This window comes from Leptinotarsa decemlineata, unplaced genomic scaffold, assembly GCF_025532065.1.
Source record: "Leptinotarsa decemlineata unplaced genomic scaffold, Ldec_3_MD MMD2_tig00026282_RagTag_RagTag, whole genome shotgun sequence".
Classification (NCBI taxonomy): Eukaryota; Metazoa; Arthropoda; class Insecta; order Coleoptera; family Chrysomelidae; genus Leptinotarsa; species Leptinotarsa decemlineata.
This window is the reverse complement of record NW_027412668.1, coordinates 7,575,464-7,594,232: the sequence shown is the minus strand read 5'-3', so window position 1 is coordinate 7,594,232 and position 18,769 is coordinate 7,575,464. Positions and strand designations below refer to the sequence as shown.

Sequence of the window (18,769 nt, the reverse complement as noted above, 5' to 3'; positions counted from 1 at the left end):
TGGTGATGAATCTTACCTGTAATGAAAGCAGCAAAAAGAAACCCATGATTCAAGAACTACATCTTTCCTCATTCAGTAAAATTAGTATAGCCATCCAGAGAATATGTGACTCATCTCCGATTCTAGTGAATCTGAGGAAATTTGCATGCTTTTTGAAATCCTACTCCTCATGAAATTTTCAAAAAGAATGGAAAACTACCTAGAGATATTGGAAAAAATATTTTCTTTAAGGAAACTAGATAATTTTTTAATACAGATATCTTTGAAATTGTGAAAAGTTCAATAATTTTATCCATACAGACTCAGGGATGAATTTTCATTGCAAGAGATCATTATTCATATAATTATGGAAATACTGAAAAATATTCTATATTTTACTGATCGCATAGTGTGATATTGTGTAGAACCAATAGAAAACAATATGAGCACTGGAACAATAGATCAGCCACCAAATTGTCGATGAGTTTCGAACGATGAGAGTATTTCCTGAAAATCAGAATATCTTTGATATACATGAGTCAAACAATGCTTACCAAAGAATTTTTAATATATCGAGATGAACGTGTTGAAAAAAAATTGTTTCTCCTTGGAGAGAACGTTACTAACAACTTTTATTAATAGATGAGTCTTACATTATTAGTTTCAAAATAATTGGAGTTATTGTTGTTTTCTTACAATAGTTTTCACAAAGAGGATTTATGGCTTCTAAAATTCATCAGAAATATTTCAAATCTAATGGTTTACGGTTTTTAGATGTTTTAATGTCAGAGGACCTGACAATTTCACCTTCAAAAAGATTTTCCCATTATGTTTAAAAAAAAATCTGTTTAAAATCTGTTTTTCCGTTAATCAGCTGTCGCCTCTCAGAAGTTGAGAAACTTGTACATTTTAACGTGTAATTCCTAACACGGTTGCAGAATCATCCCAGCTTCAACCAGATGAATTCTTTCGAGAAAATTATCTGGTCGAGGCGAGAATCGAACCCACGGTCTTCCGATCGTGAGTCGGGCGCACTACCACCGCGGCCAATTCTCCAGAGTCACTATTTTTACCAATTCTATTTCACAATTATAGGACTATTTCAACTATACTATTAGTATTCATGGGAGATTGAAAATATATTTTTTGAGCTGAGCTTTACATATTTTGAAGTCCGGAGGTTAAACATTGATTCAGTATGAAATGAAGGTAGTGTTAGTGTCCCCTTGTATCTTTCAACCTTCGGAAAACATATAGGCGTCGTTTCTTGATACCAAATTTAACAATAAATTTGGGCCATAATTGAACATAATTCAACAAGGAAAAAATCAATTCCTCACACAATGTAATTTTGACTTTATGAGGCAGAATATGCTAATACATTTAATAACGATTGTAGTACAAGTACTAAATAGCTGTGGACCAAGAAATGACCTCTGTGGCACCCTAGTTGATGAAATATTTCGTCAGTTGAACGTCTATTTCCTACATGAACCCTTTGAATCCTTTCTAGTAAATGATTTTCCAAGATCTTATATGAATTTTCTGTCAGCCCCACATAAATAACCATGACAATCCTTTGATCAAGGAAAATCAAGTAACACTAAAAGGATACAATAACCGTTATCAGTCGCTACTACTACATCATCAGCGACATGTGGGAGTGCAGTTGTGCAACTAAGGCCCTGCCAGACGAAAGATTTAATTTGGGGAATCAAATAGGAATAAATATTAAGCAAGATGGGACACCTTTCATCACTCTTGTATCTGTTCTGTTATCGAAATCTATATAACAAAGCTAAGATATTTCAAAAACACATTATGCTATGTGTTAATTAACTTTATCGATCTCAATATTTTTATTTTAAAATTCTTTAGTAAGCATCGTATGGATCCAAGTAATTCTGAAGTTTTTACCTTCATTTCCTTGTGGAACTGCTTGAAATAAAATAAAGATAGTAAACAATTCAAACTTGATGATTAAAATCCATTAAAAACGCAACAATTGAACTGGAAGATTTTGAACTTTCGAAAGCTCTTAAGTAACATTTTATCCCTGGCGTCTTTAATTTTTTTGTATTTTCTAGTTCCGATACCTGTTCATTTTCAAAAAGTTTGAAATTCTTCGATATCTATTGGGAGGTAAGAGTTCTGCAACTTTCAATTTTGAACCGAACCTAAGTTGTATTAGGGTTGTGTTTAGTTTTTGACTTCCTCAGTTTTTCGGAAAAAAATCTGCGTGGCGGTTTTCTACTTTGGAGCGTTACCTTTTTTTTGAATTTTATCATTATAATCTAACTATGTTGAAAAACAAAAACCAATCTCACATATTTCACTTGTTTACTGTCGCTCACCAACATTTAACTAAATCACCTGAACTGATCTCCAAATTTCTAAACTGTTTCGAAAAAAAGCAACAGTGAAACTCTCGAGGACATTCTTCGGAATTTTTCCCCCCTAAGATGACTAATCATCTACTTGAACACAAATTCCTTCTCGAAGATTGTTTCGACGCTAGTTAAATTCATGCACAGTGACTATTAGACTTTTCCTCGCTAAATCTGTTCCACTGGTCCAGTGGCGGATCATTCACTCATCGCGTTGGTGACTTAGCCACGGGCATAACAATACTTTTGAGTAGCTTTTCGAGAACTACTTTTTACAATTTTTCGAAGTAGTTACCCAAAAACCTGAGTATTTTTATTCAAACTTAATACAATACTTATTTGTACTTACCTTCCGGGTAATAGAGAAGACTTTTGATTTTGACGTAACCAGTTCCAGGAATCCGTAATTCACAACGAATCATAGAACCCAGTTTCAGTGTTTCTCTCAGAGCAGTAGCAATAATATATAAGGAATACCTCCCGGAAGTGTGTTTGCTGATATCCCATTGAACCGTTGGTATTCTATCCCTGAAAAGTTATCAAACAAATGCATTGATCATTACCATATATTGTGTATACAAAAATTATTAGGTGAATAATTCAGAGATAATTTACTGAATAAATGGAAGTATATATCTGAAAGTTTCCATTCAGAAATCAAATATAGGTAATGGATAGGTACATTTCCAATTTTGACTGATAAAGTCAACTACTAGCGATCTAATCCTTCTTGGCACAGAATCAGAACATATATTAGGTGGGCTAAAAAGTTAGTAGGCTAACACACAGATAACGCTACTAGTACTGAATCCATATGATTTTCAGTTAACCCTAACCTGTTGTATTGTAGTATTGCTGTATTTTTTTATATTAAAAGAGCATTTGATAATGCACTACCTAAATCTGTAGGATCGTCGCTGGCTAGGAAAGATATAGAATCGACAATTTTAATGAATAAAAACACTTTTGTCTAAATACCACTGGAAAATTTTATTTATACCGGTTTCGGATTTGATCCCATCACCAAGTATAAAACTGAAATCTGAATTTTGAAACATCGATTTTATAGAATGTTTAGGTATGCTGCAAGGACAGGTATTTGAGAGAGAGGATGCCAACTCAAAATACCATCCGGAAAATGCTAGGGGTTGTTAAACTCATAAATTCGAGAGAGGAGACCTACATAAATCAAGTTACTCGTTTAGGGATATATGTTTCTGGTTTTTAATTGATTTGTTAATTTTTATGGCCTCGAACAGATTCATTTTTCTCCCTTTTTTACATATATGTAGGACTTGAGGTTATCTTCATTTATCTTGTGGTTTGATTCTTGAAGATGTTCGTTCATTGCAGATTTTCTGTCCAAACAGACGTGTTCACGCAGTCTTATTTTAAAATTTCTACCGGTTTAACCTATATATACTGTGAAGCATTCGCTACACTCACAATCACACATATTAGAATCGACCATAACTGGATGGATCTATGCCATGCTGGTAAACAACTGCAACTACGACTTTTCAAGGAGAGGCCATTAGGTTCAGGGTCACCAGAGGCTGCCCTCAGGGTGAGGTACTATCTCCCCTTCTGTGGACGCTCCTGATGGATAGTCTGCTTGAAGCCCTCGACAGAAGAAAAGTAGGTTTGCAACCTTATGCAGACGACCTTGTCATCTTGGCAAGGTCCACGTCAGAAAGGGTAGCTTATAATATCCTCCAAAGAACGTTGGACGTTATTCACAGTTGGTTCCTGAGAGAACAGATGTCTGTCAACCCCAGCAAAACTGTGATAATCCCCGACACCAGGAGGACAAAATTAGACGATCTAACGACACTTTTCCTCAATGGTGAGGTCATTTCAGTTGGGACGGAGGTGAAATACCTTGGCATTGTCCTTGATGAAAGACTCACCTGGAACGCTCAGTTGGAAAAAGTTTTACACGAAGCCAGACTGTCTTTATGGACATGTCGAAGGACTTGTGGTAAAACTTGGGGTTCAGGTTCCAAACAAATCCATTGGATTTATGTGATGATTGTCAGAACAATGATGGTGCAACTGCCTGGTGGCCGAAAGCTTCACAAAAAACGGCCAAGGCGAAGCTTTCTGGCTTGCAGAGATAGGCTTCTCTGGCTATCAGTGTTACCTTTGTAGCAATTAAATTTTCGCTACTTTACTTTGTTAATTTTAGAAGTTTTTCTGTAGAGACCTATGGTGGTATAGTTGCTTGCCTACCATCAATTCGGACAATTCTCTTAGATCAGATGTCCAACTTTCGGGGCGACCCTAGTTCGTTCGTTTGTTTTCGTGTTGGCGTGGTCCTAGATGGCTAACGATGCCAAGAGGCAGTGTAGACACCTCGGTTTCTGACCGAATGTAGCTGAACGCGTTGGGATTTTTACCCATTCAGTCTGGGTGAGTGGCGTGGAAAGTGTCAACAGTGGCAGTTTGCACCATCTTCACGAGTAGGGAGATGGGAAGGGGAAGAATTCTCTGACTGGAAGTTAGTCACTCCGAGTCACTCAGTTGGTGAGGAGGTGAGTTGATTGATGGTGGAGAGCAGCGGTCGTTACGGAAGAAGGGCAGAATTTGTCTGGTTTTGGCTTCCTTCTTCCAAAGTTTTATTTAGACCCACAAGACTCCATCGGACGATCACCCTGACGCCCTTCCCGAACAGGGTTACGCCGTTGAGATCAAGTCCATAGCCTCCCCACGACTTTTGGTAAATAAAAAATAACCTTCGCCAAGAGAAAGTTTTTAGAGAGGACAGATTTTTTTGTTGGAAGAATAGTTTTTATGGAAGGATCGTTCTTGGAAAAATAGTTTTTTTCGTTATTTCGGAGGAATGTAAATTGAAGGAGAGACAATTTTTTGAGGAACCGTTTTTGGAACGGATTATTTTGGGAAGAAAGACAAACCATCATCGGGATACGCTTCGTATGATTTTTGATGAAACCCTTTTGAATTGTGGAAGTTTTGGACCCCGCTGAAAATTCATCCAGGAGAATTCCACCGTTGACTCCTACCACGGCTCCAGTGAACAGGTTTTATTAATATTAAGAACCATTTATTTTGTAAAATCTGATTTTGATACTCAGGTATAACTATGTATCTCAACCATATGTAAAACCACCACAGTAGTGTGTGGCTAAAAATGGCACACAATCTACCTGATAATTGAGTATAATTTGAGTATCCACTAACAGAAACATAATTTTTAATTTCTTTTGAAAAACTGTTCCTGAACCAGTGAAGAGCCAAATTTTAATAAAACTGTATGTGTTTATGTTTCATTTATTTGTCGATTCACACTCATCAACTTACAAACATCTTATGGTCAAGTCTCTAATAGTTCTGGGTATACCATCTAAGTAGTCATTATTTGGTTGCTCAACTTTCCAAGTAAGTACTCTTTGACTAGATATTATAAAAAGTTGTAGTGGCGCCCCTCTCATTTTCCTTTGACCTTTAAATTACTGAAATTTTGCTCGAACCCATAGTGCCAACGAACCCATAGTGCCTACCGACGAAGAGCTGCCGTCTGCATTGTACCATTTAGATAAATTTTTGAAAATTTCCCTTTTGAGTGAAAGTTTGGTACACCTTCAGTGCCACACCGTCAGCGGATATGGAGATCCTCCTAGATCTAACTCCTTTCCACATTTTTCTGGAGAGAGAGGCTAGATGAACTGCATACAGACTTGTGCACATTGCCAATTGCACAAATCAATTTTATGCAGAGTGCAACAGACTGTAGGTTGACACTGGAATGACATCTGACTTTATGCCTCCAACTGTCAACTACGAACTGCCTAATAAAGTACTGTTTCCGAGTAGAGAGGACTGGATCCTCCGAGAGGAGGAAATATTAAGAGCAGATAGTTGTAGGTTCACAGATGGATCAAAAACATTTTCCGGTTCTGGTGTAGGTGATTTCAGTCACAGACCCAGGACAAAAATATTTACCTGCCTAGGAACCTATGCGACTGTACTTCAAGCGGAAATTTACGGTATTGAATTGTGTGCAGAAAGATTGGAAAAATTCAGCCTCATACACAAGTCAATAAAAATATTCTCGGACAGTCATGAGGCGTTGGAAGCTCTTGGCTCCTACCGAGCAACGTCTAAATTGGTAAATTGCCAAAAACGACTCCCCTCGATAGGAAGACTTAACAGATTGTCTCTGGTCTGGATTCCTAGCCATACTGGTTTGGAAGGCAATGAGGCTGCTGCCTTCCTTGCAAAGGAGGGTGCTGCAAGCAACTTCATCGGACCAGATGCAAGAAGAGTTATGGACTTCTAGCAGAATCTTCGAGGATTGGCTCACTCCAATGCGATCATTCACCTTTCGAAGCTTGATACCAAATAGTTGTTGAACTACCCCGCTGGGACCGAATCAGGTTCGGCAGAGCCGTACTCTTACCATCTGACCTGAAAGTCCACTCACCATACAACCTAATCGGCTTCGTTAAGTAGCTGGGTTTATTTGGTCGAGTGTGAAAGGTGTGAGCCACAATAAATCCTTGCGGGTTGCAGTGGGGGGTCGAATAGACCCACTCACTTTAGACCTACCCTAACCTTACCTTCAAAAGACACGTTTACAAATTTGACAGCTGTCGGATTATTGGTTTGTGAGATAGAATATTTTGAGTAAGACATTTTTATTAGCTTGAAGGACAAAATCGCGGAAAAAAGCCCCGTTTAAAAAAAGAAAGTGCTGTTTCTTCAAGACAATATACCGCATCACAAATCAATGAAATTGATGGCAAAATTTCATGAATTGGGCTTCAAATTGTTTTCGCATCCACCGTATTGTCCAGATCAGAGCCCCAGTGACTTTTTCCTGTACTCACACCTCAAGAGAATGCTCGCTGAAAGAAATGTAGCTCCGTTGAAGAGTTAATCGTCGAAATTAAAGCTATAGATAAATCGTAAAAAATTTTTTTTCTATGTTAGCCAACGAACTTGTCAGCTCAATGCATACATTTGTTTCTGTCACATCAACTTGTCCATGGAGAAGGTTCATGCTTTTACGTGCATCTCCTAATGCATCGTCAGGAGGTGATGTTAATTTGGTTATCATTTACCATTTCTTCAAGTTGTAAAATTCACGCTTGAATATCTCTATGGATTTTGAGTCTTGTAAAAAAAGAATATAAACATATCGTACCTGTAATGATCGTCTTCATAATGTTTATACATCAACAACTTGGGACTGGGAAAAACTTCGGACACCGAACAACTGAAGTTAACGGAAGTCTCATCAAATCCACTTCTAAAAACATCAAGGGCCTGTTCAGCCACTGAAATAAAGAATGAACAATTCACAAACTCCCATGGGAGCGTACCAAAATTTCCCTACCAAAAACCTTCATGTTCTTCATCGAAAAATCCTCATCTGTAAAGGTTGACACGAAGCATTTATACTCCCCCGCGACATCAGTAAGTGGATTAATTATTTTCATCGCCCTATACACGCTTCTAGGATCGTCCGTAGCTGCGTACGACAGATCGATTCTATCTTTCAAGAGCCCGAAGCTCTGTGGTTTCTGAGGAGGGATCCACTGGTAGACGAGGTCATCGTTGAGGTACCATTTCACCACCAGGTCCGTATCATCAGGGCGGAGGGAATAGTTGCAATCCATAATCACCGGAGATTTCGAGTCATTCTTAACGGCTATTGGAACTTTAAGGTAATTGATTTGGACAGCGTTGGTTCCGCTGAACGCTGAAAAATGTTGTTCATGAGTTTAGCAGCATTTAATACATCTAAAGAAATAAATGATGTAGAGCGTTTCCTTCATATAGCTAATGATATTTTGAAAGCAGTTGACAAAAGATATTATAGAATGCTATTTTTACGAAACTTTAGTTGATATCATCAATTCCAATCGACTGATAAATATTCTCGTATAAATAGGTTTTTCAAATGAAGCTCTAAAATTGATGATTAGATATTTGGAAAACAGAGAGCAGCAGATACAGCTAGACGAAAAGAGCTCCGATAACATGCATCTTCAGTCTGGAGCTCAACAAGGCTTCATTCTTGGACCGTTGTCCTTCTAAATATATATCCCTCACTTTATGATTACTTTTCCCTTCAAAACTTCGTGCTCACTTAAACAAATAGGTAAACCTAAAGATGTTGGAAAATGAAAATTTTGAAATATAAGAATTAAGCTATATCGGTCAGAGTAAGCGAGCCATTGAAACTTGTTTCGACGAAAACGTAGCACATATCCGTTTCCTGCTAATTTCTACTAGAAATAATTGATGTGCGTCGGAAATTAAAGGATATAAATAGAGACCAGTCTAATAATTAAGAATTAGTATATTTCATTCCCTGAAGACGCCAACTTTATTGGGGAAACGCGCATCGAGAAGAGTATTGCAATTCTGGTGTTCGGAAACAGTCCTTGTTTGGTACCAATGAAATGTTTTTGGTCCCAAGAATGAAGAAGAAAATATTTGTGATATCATTAATATAAAGAAATTTGAGCTTCTAATGGCTAAAAAAGCAATAAATCTTGGCGTAATGATAAATGGGGAATAGAGATTCGTGAAACATAGTAACAAACTCTTATAATGAGCTTACCGTCACCAACGTGGATCAATCAGAACAACCTGGCAGAAATGCGGACTTCCCACCCCCTCCAGCCTATGCCATTAAATACGCGTGATCACAGATCTCCTCAGTCAGTCGTTGTCGAGACCTCGAGATACTACATTCGTTGTATTGAAAATGCCTGCCACAGTAGCATATATGAAACGTTTGGTACTACAAGATTCTTTAGACAATTCTGTAGAACGATTCACTCTAACACTCAGGGCCGTAGCGAAAACAAAAACAGAGGGGGAGGGAATCCAAATTTCCCCAACCCCACCAGCAAAATTTCCCAACTTTCGAAAAAATGAAAGTCGAGGGATTAGTTACTACTATAATATATTCATTATCTTACGTAACTATCCAAAGCTGAATGATTATGTCCATTAGGGCATGCCCAACTTTTCCAAGTCGAAAAAACAGCGAAAAGTTAGGAATTTTGTAAAATTGTCACTTCAGAATTTGTGGACTGTTCAGGACTGTTCTCTTACTTGGGAGAAATTAAACTTTTTTGAAGTTTTCAAACAACTCAGAATTTCAAAGCATGGGATCTCCAAGTTATGTATGTTGGGAAGTCCCAAAATTCTCCTGGTTCTTTCCCTTTTCTTATTACCTATTCCTTTCTTTTCTCTCCTTTTTATTTTTATTAATTTTTATTCATTTTTTTACTATTATTTTTTTCTATCTTCACGGCCCAAAATTTCCCAACTTTTTCCCAAGTCGAAAAGGCAGGGGGGAGGCTACCCCCCTCCCATGTTACCGTTCTCACCAACAAGTAGATCATTTACTTCAAAGTGTCTATAGAACAAAATCGTTCTGAAGGATATTTTAAAGCCATCGGTAGTCCAAATCCTCCTTTTGTTGAAGTGCGGATCACCTTTGTATGGAAAAGGGTTTTTGAAAAACGATTATTCTCTCACCAACATATAAAACATATCAGATAAACATATCTGACAATTCTCATTTTCTCAGGAAGACTCTGATGTTAGTAAACTAACGTTTTGGTGGTGATTGGAGTATTTGTTTAGATACCTATCTTTATGTGGTGGTTTTCTATATACTTAGTGTCCCAATAATACATCTTCAGGTCTGTTCACAATCGTACATCCAAGTTGGGGATTGTTTCTTTAGTTTCATTTTCCATTGTTACTATGATTTTTGGGATGAAACAGTGTTTGTGACTCATTGTTTAGTTTAGTTCCTCTTTACAACTTCATCAACGTAACATAACCAGTTATATGGTTTCATAGCCACTCATTCCAAGCCACATTGATGGAATTTTTACATGAAAAAGTTTGCTACCGACGGAATATGACGGGCTGACCATTGCAGTACGATCTGTTTGTTCATGGAAATACTTTGTTGTTTGTTTTAGTTGGTTTCCGGGTTTTGCCGTAGTCTTCTGAGGTTACAATCTCCACACTTTTCAACTGCAATTGCGGCAGTCATCTTTAGTGACGTGAGTTTCAGTTGATACGTCAAGAAGAGTACTTCGACCACATCACTAAAAATGACTGCCGCAGTTGCAGTAAAACATTTGGAGATTTTACCCAAAGAAGACCACGGCAAAATACCGGAGCGATTTTCTTAGACGTCTCCAAGGCGTTTGACAGAGTCTGGCATGACGGACTTCTGGCCAAAATGATCAACTTTGGCTACACGAAACCAATGGTAAGATTAATCGAGTCTTTTCTAGCCGACAGGCGATGCCGCTGCAGAGTAGGACAAGAACTCTCAACGATGCAGTCCTTTCGCCACACCTCTTCTCGGTATACACAGCAGACGTGCCCAAGCCGGAGAACATCTTCAGCTTCAACAACTTCAAGTTGGCGCTCTAACGCGGACGACACAGTTCTGCTGGCGAGATCAACAAACCAAGCGCACGTCACTAGATACTTGCAGCAACAGGCAGGTAGATTAGAAGAATGGGCCAACCTGTGGAAGATCAGTATAAACCCTGACAAGAGTCAGGCAATACTGTTCACCCGGAGGAGGGTACACCCGGAAGAAAATGTCATTTTCAACGGACAAGAGGTTCCGTGGACCAACGACGCTAGATACTTGGGGATCAACCTAGACAAAGGATTAACGTTCAGCGTTAATGAAAGCTATTACCAATAATAGGTCGAAGAAACAACATGGGACTGAAAGTGAAGCTGCTGATGATGAAGACGGTAATACTACCGATAATTCTGTATGCCTGCACTGCCAGCGACATACAGAAGACAGATCCAGTCAAGTATGAACGCGTGCGTAAGGACCGCCGTAAACGCTCCAAGATATGTACCGAATAGGTACATATTCGGGGATCTAGACCTGAACATACACTACGTGGACGCATACATGAGGAAACACGCAGAGGACAGAATTCAAGTGTACGACAACCCATCGCTAAGCGACCTACATAACGTACTAAACAGGGATGACCCCAGATTTCGAGAGAGGGACAAACACAGGATGCTAACGAAGCAGAACCAAAGACCATTCCCGAGAGTCGTCAGGCGGCTCCGGTAAGTATAGACATTTCTCAACCAGACTTTAAATTGATCTCATTTTCAGATTCACTGAGAACCACCACTTGCTCGCGACTAAAAAGACACCCGTCTCCAGCTAGTTTTTGGGGACCCCATGCAATAATTCAGTTAGGAAAGTCATGATAAAACAATTCAACAGATCAGAAAATGATAGCACCTAGAGGCTGACTTTCGACCAAAGAAGGGCAGATGTCAACCTTGCTGAAGTGCCCATCAGTAAGTTGAGGTCCGCTCCGGGGGAGCGTGGCTGGATGGACGAGATGGGATGTTCTGCACACATTAACTGTGTGGGGAAGATTTCAACTCAGGGCAATCAACCCGGGTGGGGCATGGGGGGGGGGCAAAACCCGGAAACAATCAAAATATTGATCCCACCCGTGAGTGCCTGCATTCCTATACGTTGCTGTTTGTTGTTGAATTATGTGTGATCAATGACCCAGAGTATAGAGTCGTTGGGGAAAAATATATTGAAAATAGTACTTCAGATGAATAATAAAGATAAATGCACCTAGCACAATTCCCTGGGGGACTCCATGAGGAAGCCATTAATAATTTGAAATCAATTTGTCGGAAATCAAATTGACTGGCCAGGAACGAAATATTTTTCATTCATTGTGAGATTCTAAGTAAAAATACCTTTGAAATTACACACTGGACCTTGGCAGCTTATTTCGTTTCTAATGAGTTCCTTGCTCTGTTGAAATGGCCGTATCCACTATATTCATGGATTTTTTATTGACGTTTGTATTATTAATCAGTCTGATGGAAATAGACGTAAAGTCGATGATACGAGTGTGTGCGATGTAAAATTAGATACTTCAAAGGGCACTGTGAAAGCGCTTTCATGTGTGATTGATTCGATCAACAAGTAAAAGCGCTTTGAGCAGAGGCTATTTAGTGGTTGGTGACAACTGGATAGAAATTGTTACGCCGTACATATTATTCAAAACAGTTCACTAATATATTTTCTACGAAAGCGTAAAAGGGCTATAAAAGTTATATTTTTTATATTGTGAATTTGAAGTTGGAATTATATTTTTGCGTACATTTAACTGGAAGAAATGCTGACTATTGTTGGCCGCGGCTTCGCCAATACAATATTTAAAGCCCTAATTTTCCCCTTGCGGGTGGAAATTCCTGTTTCCCTTTCTTGATGCTTATTTACGCTATACAAAGAACCTACCTGCATATTTCAAGATTCTAGATTCAGTAGCTTCGGCTGTACGTTAATATGCATGCAATGCATGCAAGATTGTAAACCCGTTTCAACACCAATTGTTAAAGATTGTATTCAATCAGAGAACGAATCCGAAATGGATTTGAATACAACTTTTCCATACAGAGAGGCGGTTGGGGCTCTTATGTATCTAATGACATGTACAAGACCAGACATTGCTTATGCAATCAGTGTTGTTTCCAGGTCGTTAGAAGATCCCAGCAATCATAATTGTATCCAAGTAAAACGAATACTTCGGTACCTCAAAGGAACAACAGATTACGGTATAATGTACAAAACAACCAGTATGGATGGCCTGAGAAGTTTTAGTGATGCTGACCATGGCGGAGATGAAACAACGGGACGTTCAACAACAGGTGTTATTTGTATGTATGCTGGCGGTGCGATATCTTGGTTCAGTCAACGACAAATTTCAGTAGCTATTTCCTCAACGGAAGCTGAGATAGTAGCTGCAAGTGAAGCTTCCCGTGAACTGGTTTGGTTGAAACAGCTATATGAAGAATTTTTGGAAATGGAGTGTAATCCAGTATTGATGGTCGATAACGAAGCTGCAATACGCTTGGCCCAAAATCCGGAATATCACAGACGTACCAAACATATCCATATAAGACATTTCTTTGTAAGGGAACTGGTCTTAAATGGTGCTATTTCAATTCAAAAAATAGCATCAGAACACCAAATAGCAGATGCACTTACCAAATCGCTGTTCAAGCCAAGATTGAATATTTTACGACTAACAATGGGATTGAACAAATTATTCGATGAGAGAGGGTGTTAATTTGTTTCGTCCACATTGTATATGTTTATATGTAGTTAAGAGATTAATTTTGACATAATAAAAAGTACGAGTTGAGTTGTCCAAAATTAATACATTTATTCAAGTGTTTACTTGAGATATTCCCTCTAATCATCTAAAAGAACAATTCGTTCATACGTGAAAGAAATATTCCCTCTACTTCAACAAATGTAAGAGCGGGCAACAGCTAGTAATTTATATTATTACTTTAAAAATGCAGTAACTAAAAAAATATGTTAACTGCACTAAATAATTAATAGCTTCGAGAATCGGATTATGTTACCTATAAAGAAATTCGCAAAACTAACACAACTGTCAATGACGCGACGTCTGCCTTCACGCGTCTGCCCGCGTTCGGGTCGCTTTCTCGGCGATGGCGCATTGTCCCCCGTTGTCTGACAGTATACGTGACACGTAATGGCTTACTGAGTTGTTTCAAGTTATAACTTTTAAAAGATTCATTCAAATCACTTAGTGTGAAAGACAAAGTGTATCTCTATTAAATTCTTAAAACGACAATTGTATCAATTTTTATAAGAATTTATATAATTTATTTGTATTCATGGCTCAGTATTTTGCATATAGTCGCTACCACATAAGAGGTAGATATATGCTATCTCGGACTTTTATTCAGAACTATTCAAGATAAACAAACTTACGGTATAGTTCAAGTAAACGATATAGTGCACCCTACCTTCCAGCAGTTCTCCTTTAATAAAATAGTTAGGAAGCTAACTAATTTTGTTATTCAATAATCATTTCTGATTATATAAGAATCACAATAACTATATTGTATATATATATATATATATATATATATATATATATATATATATATATATATATATATATATATATGATTTTTCGCACTTGAATAGGTGTGATCCACAATAAACCCTTGCGGGTTGCGGTGGAGGGTCGAATAGACCCACTTACTTGTGACCTAACCTAAGCTAACTCCTTACTCACATATTTATATACAATCGATCGCTTCAAAAACACTTCACTAACTTTCTTCGAAAGATTCTGATTCCTCTTCCATATTCTCCGTTTCACTATCACTGTCGTCATTTAAATCAATAATGAATTCATTAACACCATTGTGTCCAATCTCCATATAGTATTTTTCAACTAAAATTACTTTTTTAATCCTTTTCTGCTACTTCTTCTTTAACTAGCTCTATCACATTCTTATCAAATTTTGGAAAATTATTTTCAAGCCTGATGCTTGGTTTCAGTTTTCCCCAAATCAACTCGATGGGATTGAAAACACAAAAATAGGGGGAAAGTCCCAATATGGTGTGTCCATACTTTTCATCAATACTCTCAAGGGCATACACTTTTTCAAATGTTTTTGTCTGTGAAACTTCAAGTGGTTACTTTTTGGTATAGTTATCTGCAAAATATAAATTTTTATCCATTTTTGCATCCTATGTGTTTTCAAACCATTCCTCAAAAATATTAGCTTCCATGTTCTTATGATAGTCAACATTGTAGTCCTCAAGATTTTTTCCACATAATTTCAAAGAATTCGGAACCCATCCTTTACTTCCTCCGCAATTCACAATGATTAGTCGCGAGCCTTTGTTTGCAGGCATGTTAGGCGTACACATTCTCGAACCATCAGTCGACCCTTTCGTAACTGTGTATGTACCAAGTTTCGTCCAAATAGAAAATTTGCCGTTGCTCTTGATTTAGTTATTTGTTCTAAGTATTTGTTACGCAATTCCACTATTCTTCTGCTTTCCATAACTGCTTGACGTTTGTTCATTATTTCAAATATAAATTCTAGTTTCTTCATCCAATTCTGAAGAGTTTTGTCACAGCAGCTCACGTTATGGCCGGAAGTATTCAATTCCTTCCTTATGATTTCAATTGTAGAAATCTCATTGCTTTTGTAACAGTCGTATATTGTTTTTTTAAATGATTTTATTAGATGAACATCTAAATGTTTTGGTAATCCCGCATCACATCGCGTCTTGCGTTCATAAGGTTTGTTTTTGACTATTTTACGTACAGTTGAGAAAGGAATTTCGGTCAAATCTAATGTTGCTTGTAATAGTTTTTTTCCCTCGAAACCAAACTTTATATGTAGATTATTATATACATTGAAACATACTCTCTGTGTTTCAATATTCAAATGCATCCGAATCTTATTCACTGGTATCTTTTTTTCGCATTGTTCACCAGTGCTATTGGAATCACTACACAGGAAAAAGTTTGCGTTTTTATCACACTAGTTATTACTATTAGTAATAACTAGTAACAAGTACTATTAGTACTTGTTATTAGTTATTACTAATAGGACGCCACATTTTAAACAAATAACAAAAATTTTAAGTAATAATAACTTCACCAATATCGAATTTCAACACTCAAATCGCGATCAGTTCCTGAACTGAACATTGACAACACGACAGCTCGCATTCTATTCGTCATCGTAATATGACTTCAAATTTAATTTTATGACCCTTCAGCCAATCATAAAACTCGGTTTGTAAAAATTATCCAATACGAACCGCCAATTCTTCAGTCCACGTGGACAAATTCGTAGCGACATATTCGCCGATAGCTTTAAGAATTACTATATCAGTTACTTCGACTATACATTATCTGCATGTAACTCTTAACGGTATAGGCAGCGCACGCCAAGATAGCTCTGAGGGAGGAAAAATGTTTCTGACTTACTTAATTCTTATCGTTATATTATGACCAAAATCACACAAAACCTTTGTAAATTGTAACCTATATGTTATTCTGATGTACAAGCTGAATTTATGGAAAGTTTCAACTGAATACGTTCAGTCGTTTAGGCGTGAAAGAGCCCCAAAATGCATACATACATTCATCCATCCTCACAAACTTTCACATCTATAATATTAGTATAGATAGGTCTTCACGATAAGAAAGAATAAAATCTGGTAGTGGTGGTAGGTGGACTGGTAGTGGACCTAAAGTACCAAACGACTGACTTGTGACAATCAGTCGTTGCTGAGACTTAGAAATATAACATTCGTCCTCGCAGTCAATACAACTGATGATGTAGTAGCAGAGGAAACGTTTGGAATTTCAGGTTCCATTCAAGGACGGCCTACCAGCCGAGATTTTGTGGTCTTTAATATTGACCCGGAAATGCCGTCTTGAAAATTTTTAAACTAATGATTATATTTTTTCGGCTTTTATCTCGGAAATTCAGTCTTCAAAGTTTGTATTTATGAGATAATAATCGGAATTTTACAGTTAGAAATTGGTAAATATAATTCTAAGTTTAAAGTCATTTTTCGGAGTTGAAAAGGAGAAAAATGAAAGTAGTAATTTCAGAGAAGAAAGTTGGATTTTTCGAGTTGAAAGTAGATGAATATATTTCTGAATGTAAGTCAGAATTTCCGGTTGAAAGTTGGAAACAATCTAAAAGTAATTAGTGCGACCCTTGTAGGCAGTGTTGCATATGTCATTGCATTGTAATAGATAAAAATCAAAAAGACTTTCTTATTGCCCCTTTTCAAGCTGTACAAGATGACACTGGCAGATTTCTGATTCAACGTTTCGTTTTTATATATAATCGGAAACAAATCAGCCGTTCTAAGAAGCCTTTTTGGCGACTGTAGTGAGATTTTGAATGTCATTTGAATAAGCTCTTCTTCTTCTTATCTCTCAGTTTCCGATTTTTTCATACTGGCTCTCCTTATCGTTCGCACAGTGTATGTTAGAACCCCATAAATATGAATATTCAAAGTATATTCATTTAATGTCAAATGAGCATATTCATATATTATCTGTTGTGAATGGCTTATAAAACAGGTTGGTTAATATATGTTGAGAAATGCATTTTGAAAAACGAAAATATAAGAAATAAATCAACATTTCAAATATTGCTAAGTGTTCCATGACACATAAATATTAGATTTTTTGTTCATTGGTGTGAACTTCATACGTAAAGTATAATAATTAATAGTTACACCAAAATTCTTTGAAAGTATCAAAACAGAGTTCAAATAATAAACTTACCGATGTATACCAGTAATAAAATATTAATTAACTTCGAAAACATAGTAAATCACAGCACAATTTAATTTTGTTTTCTTTACGAAGTCTTCAGTGTGAATGTACGATATTCGAGCTTCGAGGGTTGGAAATTATTCAGGGGAATAATTGAATCGAATACCGCCACTTGATTTCGTTCAAAATTTTTGTTGGTTTCGTAACGTATGCAACTGATGTTACTCAATTTCGTAAAGTAAGTTGTCTATTGAACAACGAAGAGCGAAATAGATCCACTGTTGTCAGATGAATCATTATTGTTAACTCAAAGAACATTTTGAAAAGCTTCCAAATAATATTGCAATAGTCGCTCATCGAATTCAAAAACAACTGATACAGAAATATTGGTTATTTCAGGAAACGACTCGAAAATGATTTTTTTTTCGAGCTCGATTATTGTAATAGAAGATCGGAGAAGAACGCCAACACCGTTAATACGTGTCTATGATCCCGATACCGGGATCGTTACAAATCGTGTATAGTATATAATTTGAAAAAATTTTATTTGTATATGTTTTTATCGGTTTGCTTTCAACTTCCGTGCTTTCGTTAATGACTGTGATATAACTGCGATATTACTGTCTTGTGACCTTACTTCTTTCCGATTTTTGCCTTCTCATTCCTTCAGAGAAGTAGATGATATATGTAAATTTACTTAGGTATATCGATTGGTATTCTAGGTGACAAATTGAATTCCTTTCATATGACAGATTAACTGACCGGATCTCTCTGAATTAAATTCTGGTAGCGATGTTCTCTGTGAATTGGGATGTTGCTCTCTTTGACACATTTGAGTTGGTATTGAATATGAGACACTTTGAAATTATTTTCCCGTTTTACTCGCATTTGAAGTATATATAATCATCCAGTAATATTGGATAGAGGGAAATATTGGTTTACCTACAAAAAGTCAGGTTAGAAGTACCTATTCTGATTTATTAGCGGAAAATAGATTTTGTTTCTAACAGTTCTATCTAATGAGTTGCTTCGAAATGTTATTAATGAGATGAGGGATGGATATGATTGCTTTTGTTTTTTATGTATACTCGAGGTAGACACTTACATACTGTAAACTGATAATTATACGATATTTATAATCCAATTTCGAAATATATCGATACTGGTAGTAAACGCGCTCTTCTACTACCTGAACCAGGATCGGTCTCTACTGTTGAAATTATGTCTCCCTAGGTT

At 37.0% G+C, this 18,769-nt stretch overlaps 1 protein-coding gene across 1 annotated transcript; it reads right to left on the bottom strand.

The window, feature by feature from the left end:
* Positions 1-307: 307 nt before the first annotated feature.
* Positions 308-17,690, bottom strand: LOC111509533 (uncharacterized). The gene is made up of 6 exons (XM_074179756.1): positions 17,543-17,690; positions 7,726-8,091; positions 7,534-7,666; positions 2,716-2,894; positions 1,897-1,914; positions 308-486 (listed from the first exon to the last, which is right to left on the bottom strand). The coding sequence occupies exons 1-6, from the start codon at positions 17,583-17,585 to the stop codon at positions 368-370; spliced, it is 858 nt and encodes a 285-aa protein (XP_074035857.1). The 5' UTR covers positions 17,586-17,690; the 3' UTR covers positions 308-367.
* Between the last annotated feature and the right edge of the window lie 1,079 nt (positions 17,691-18,769).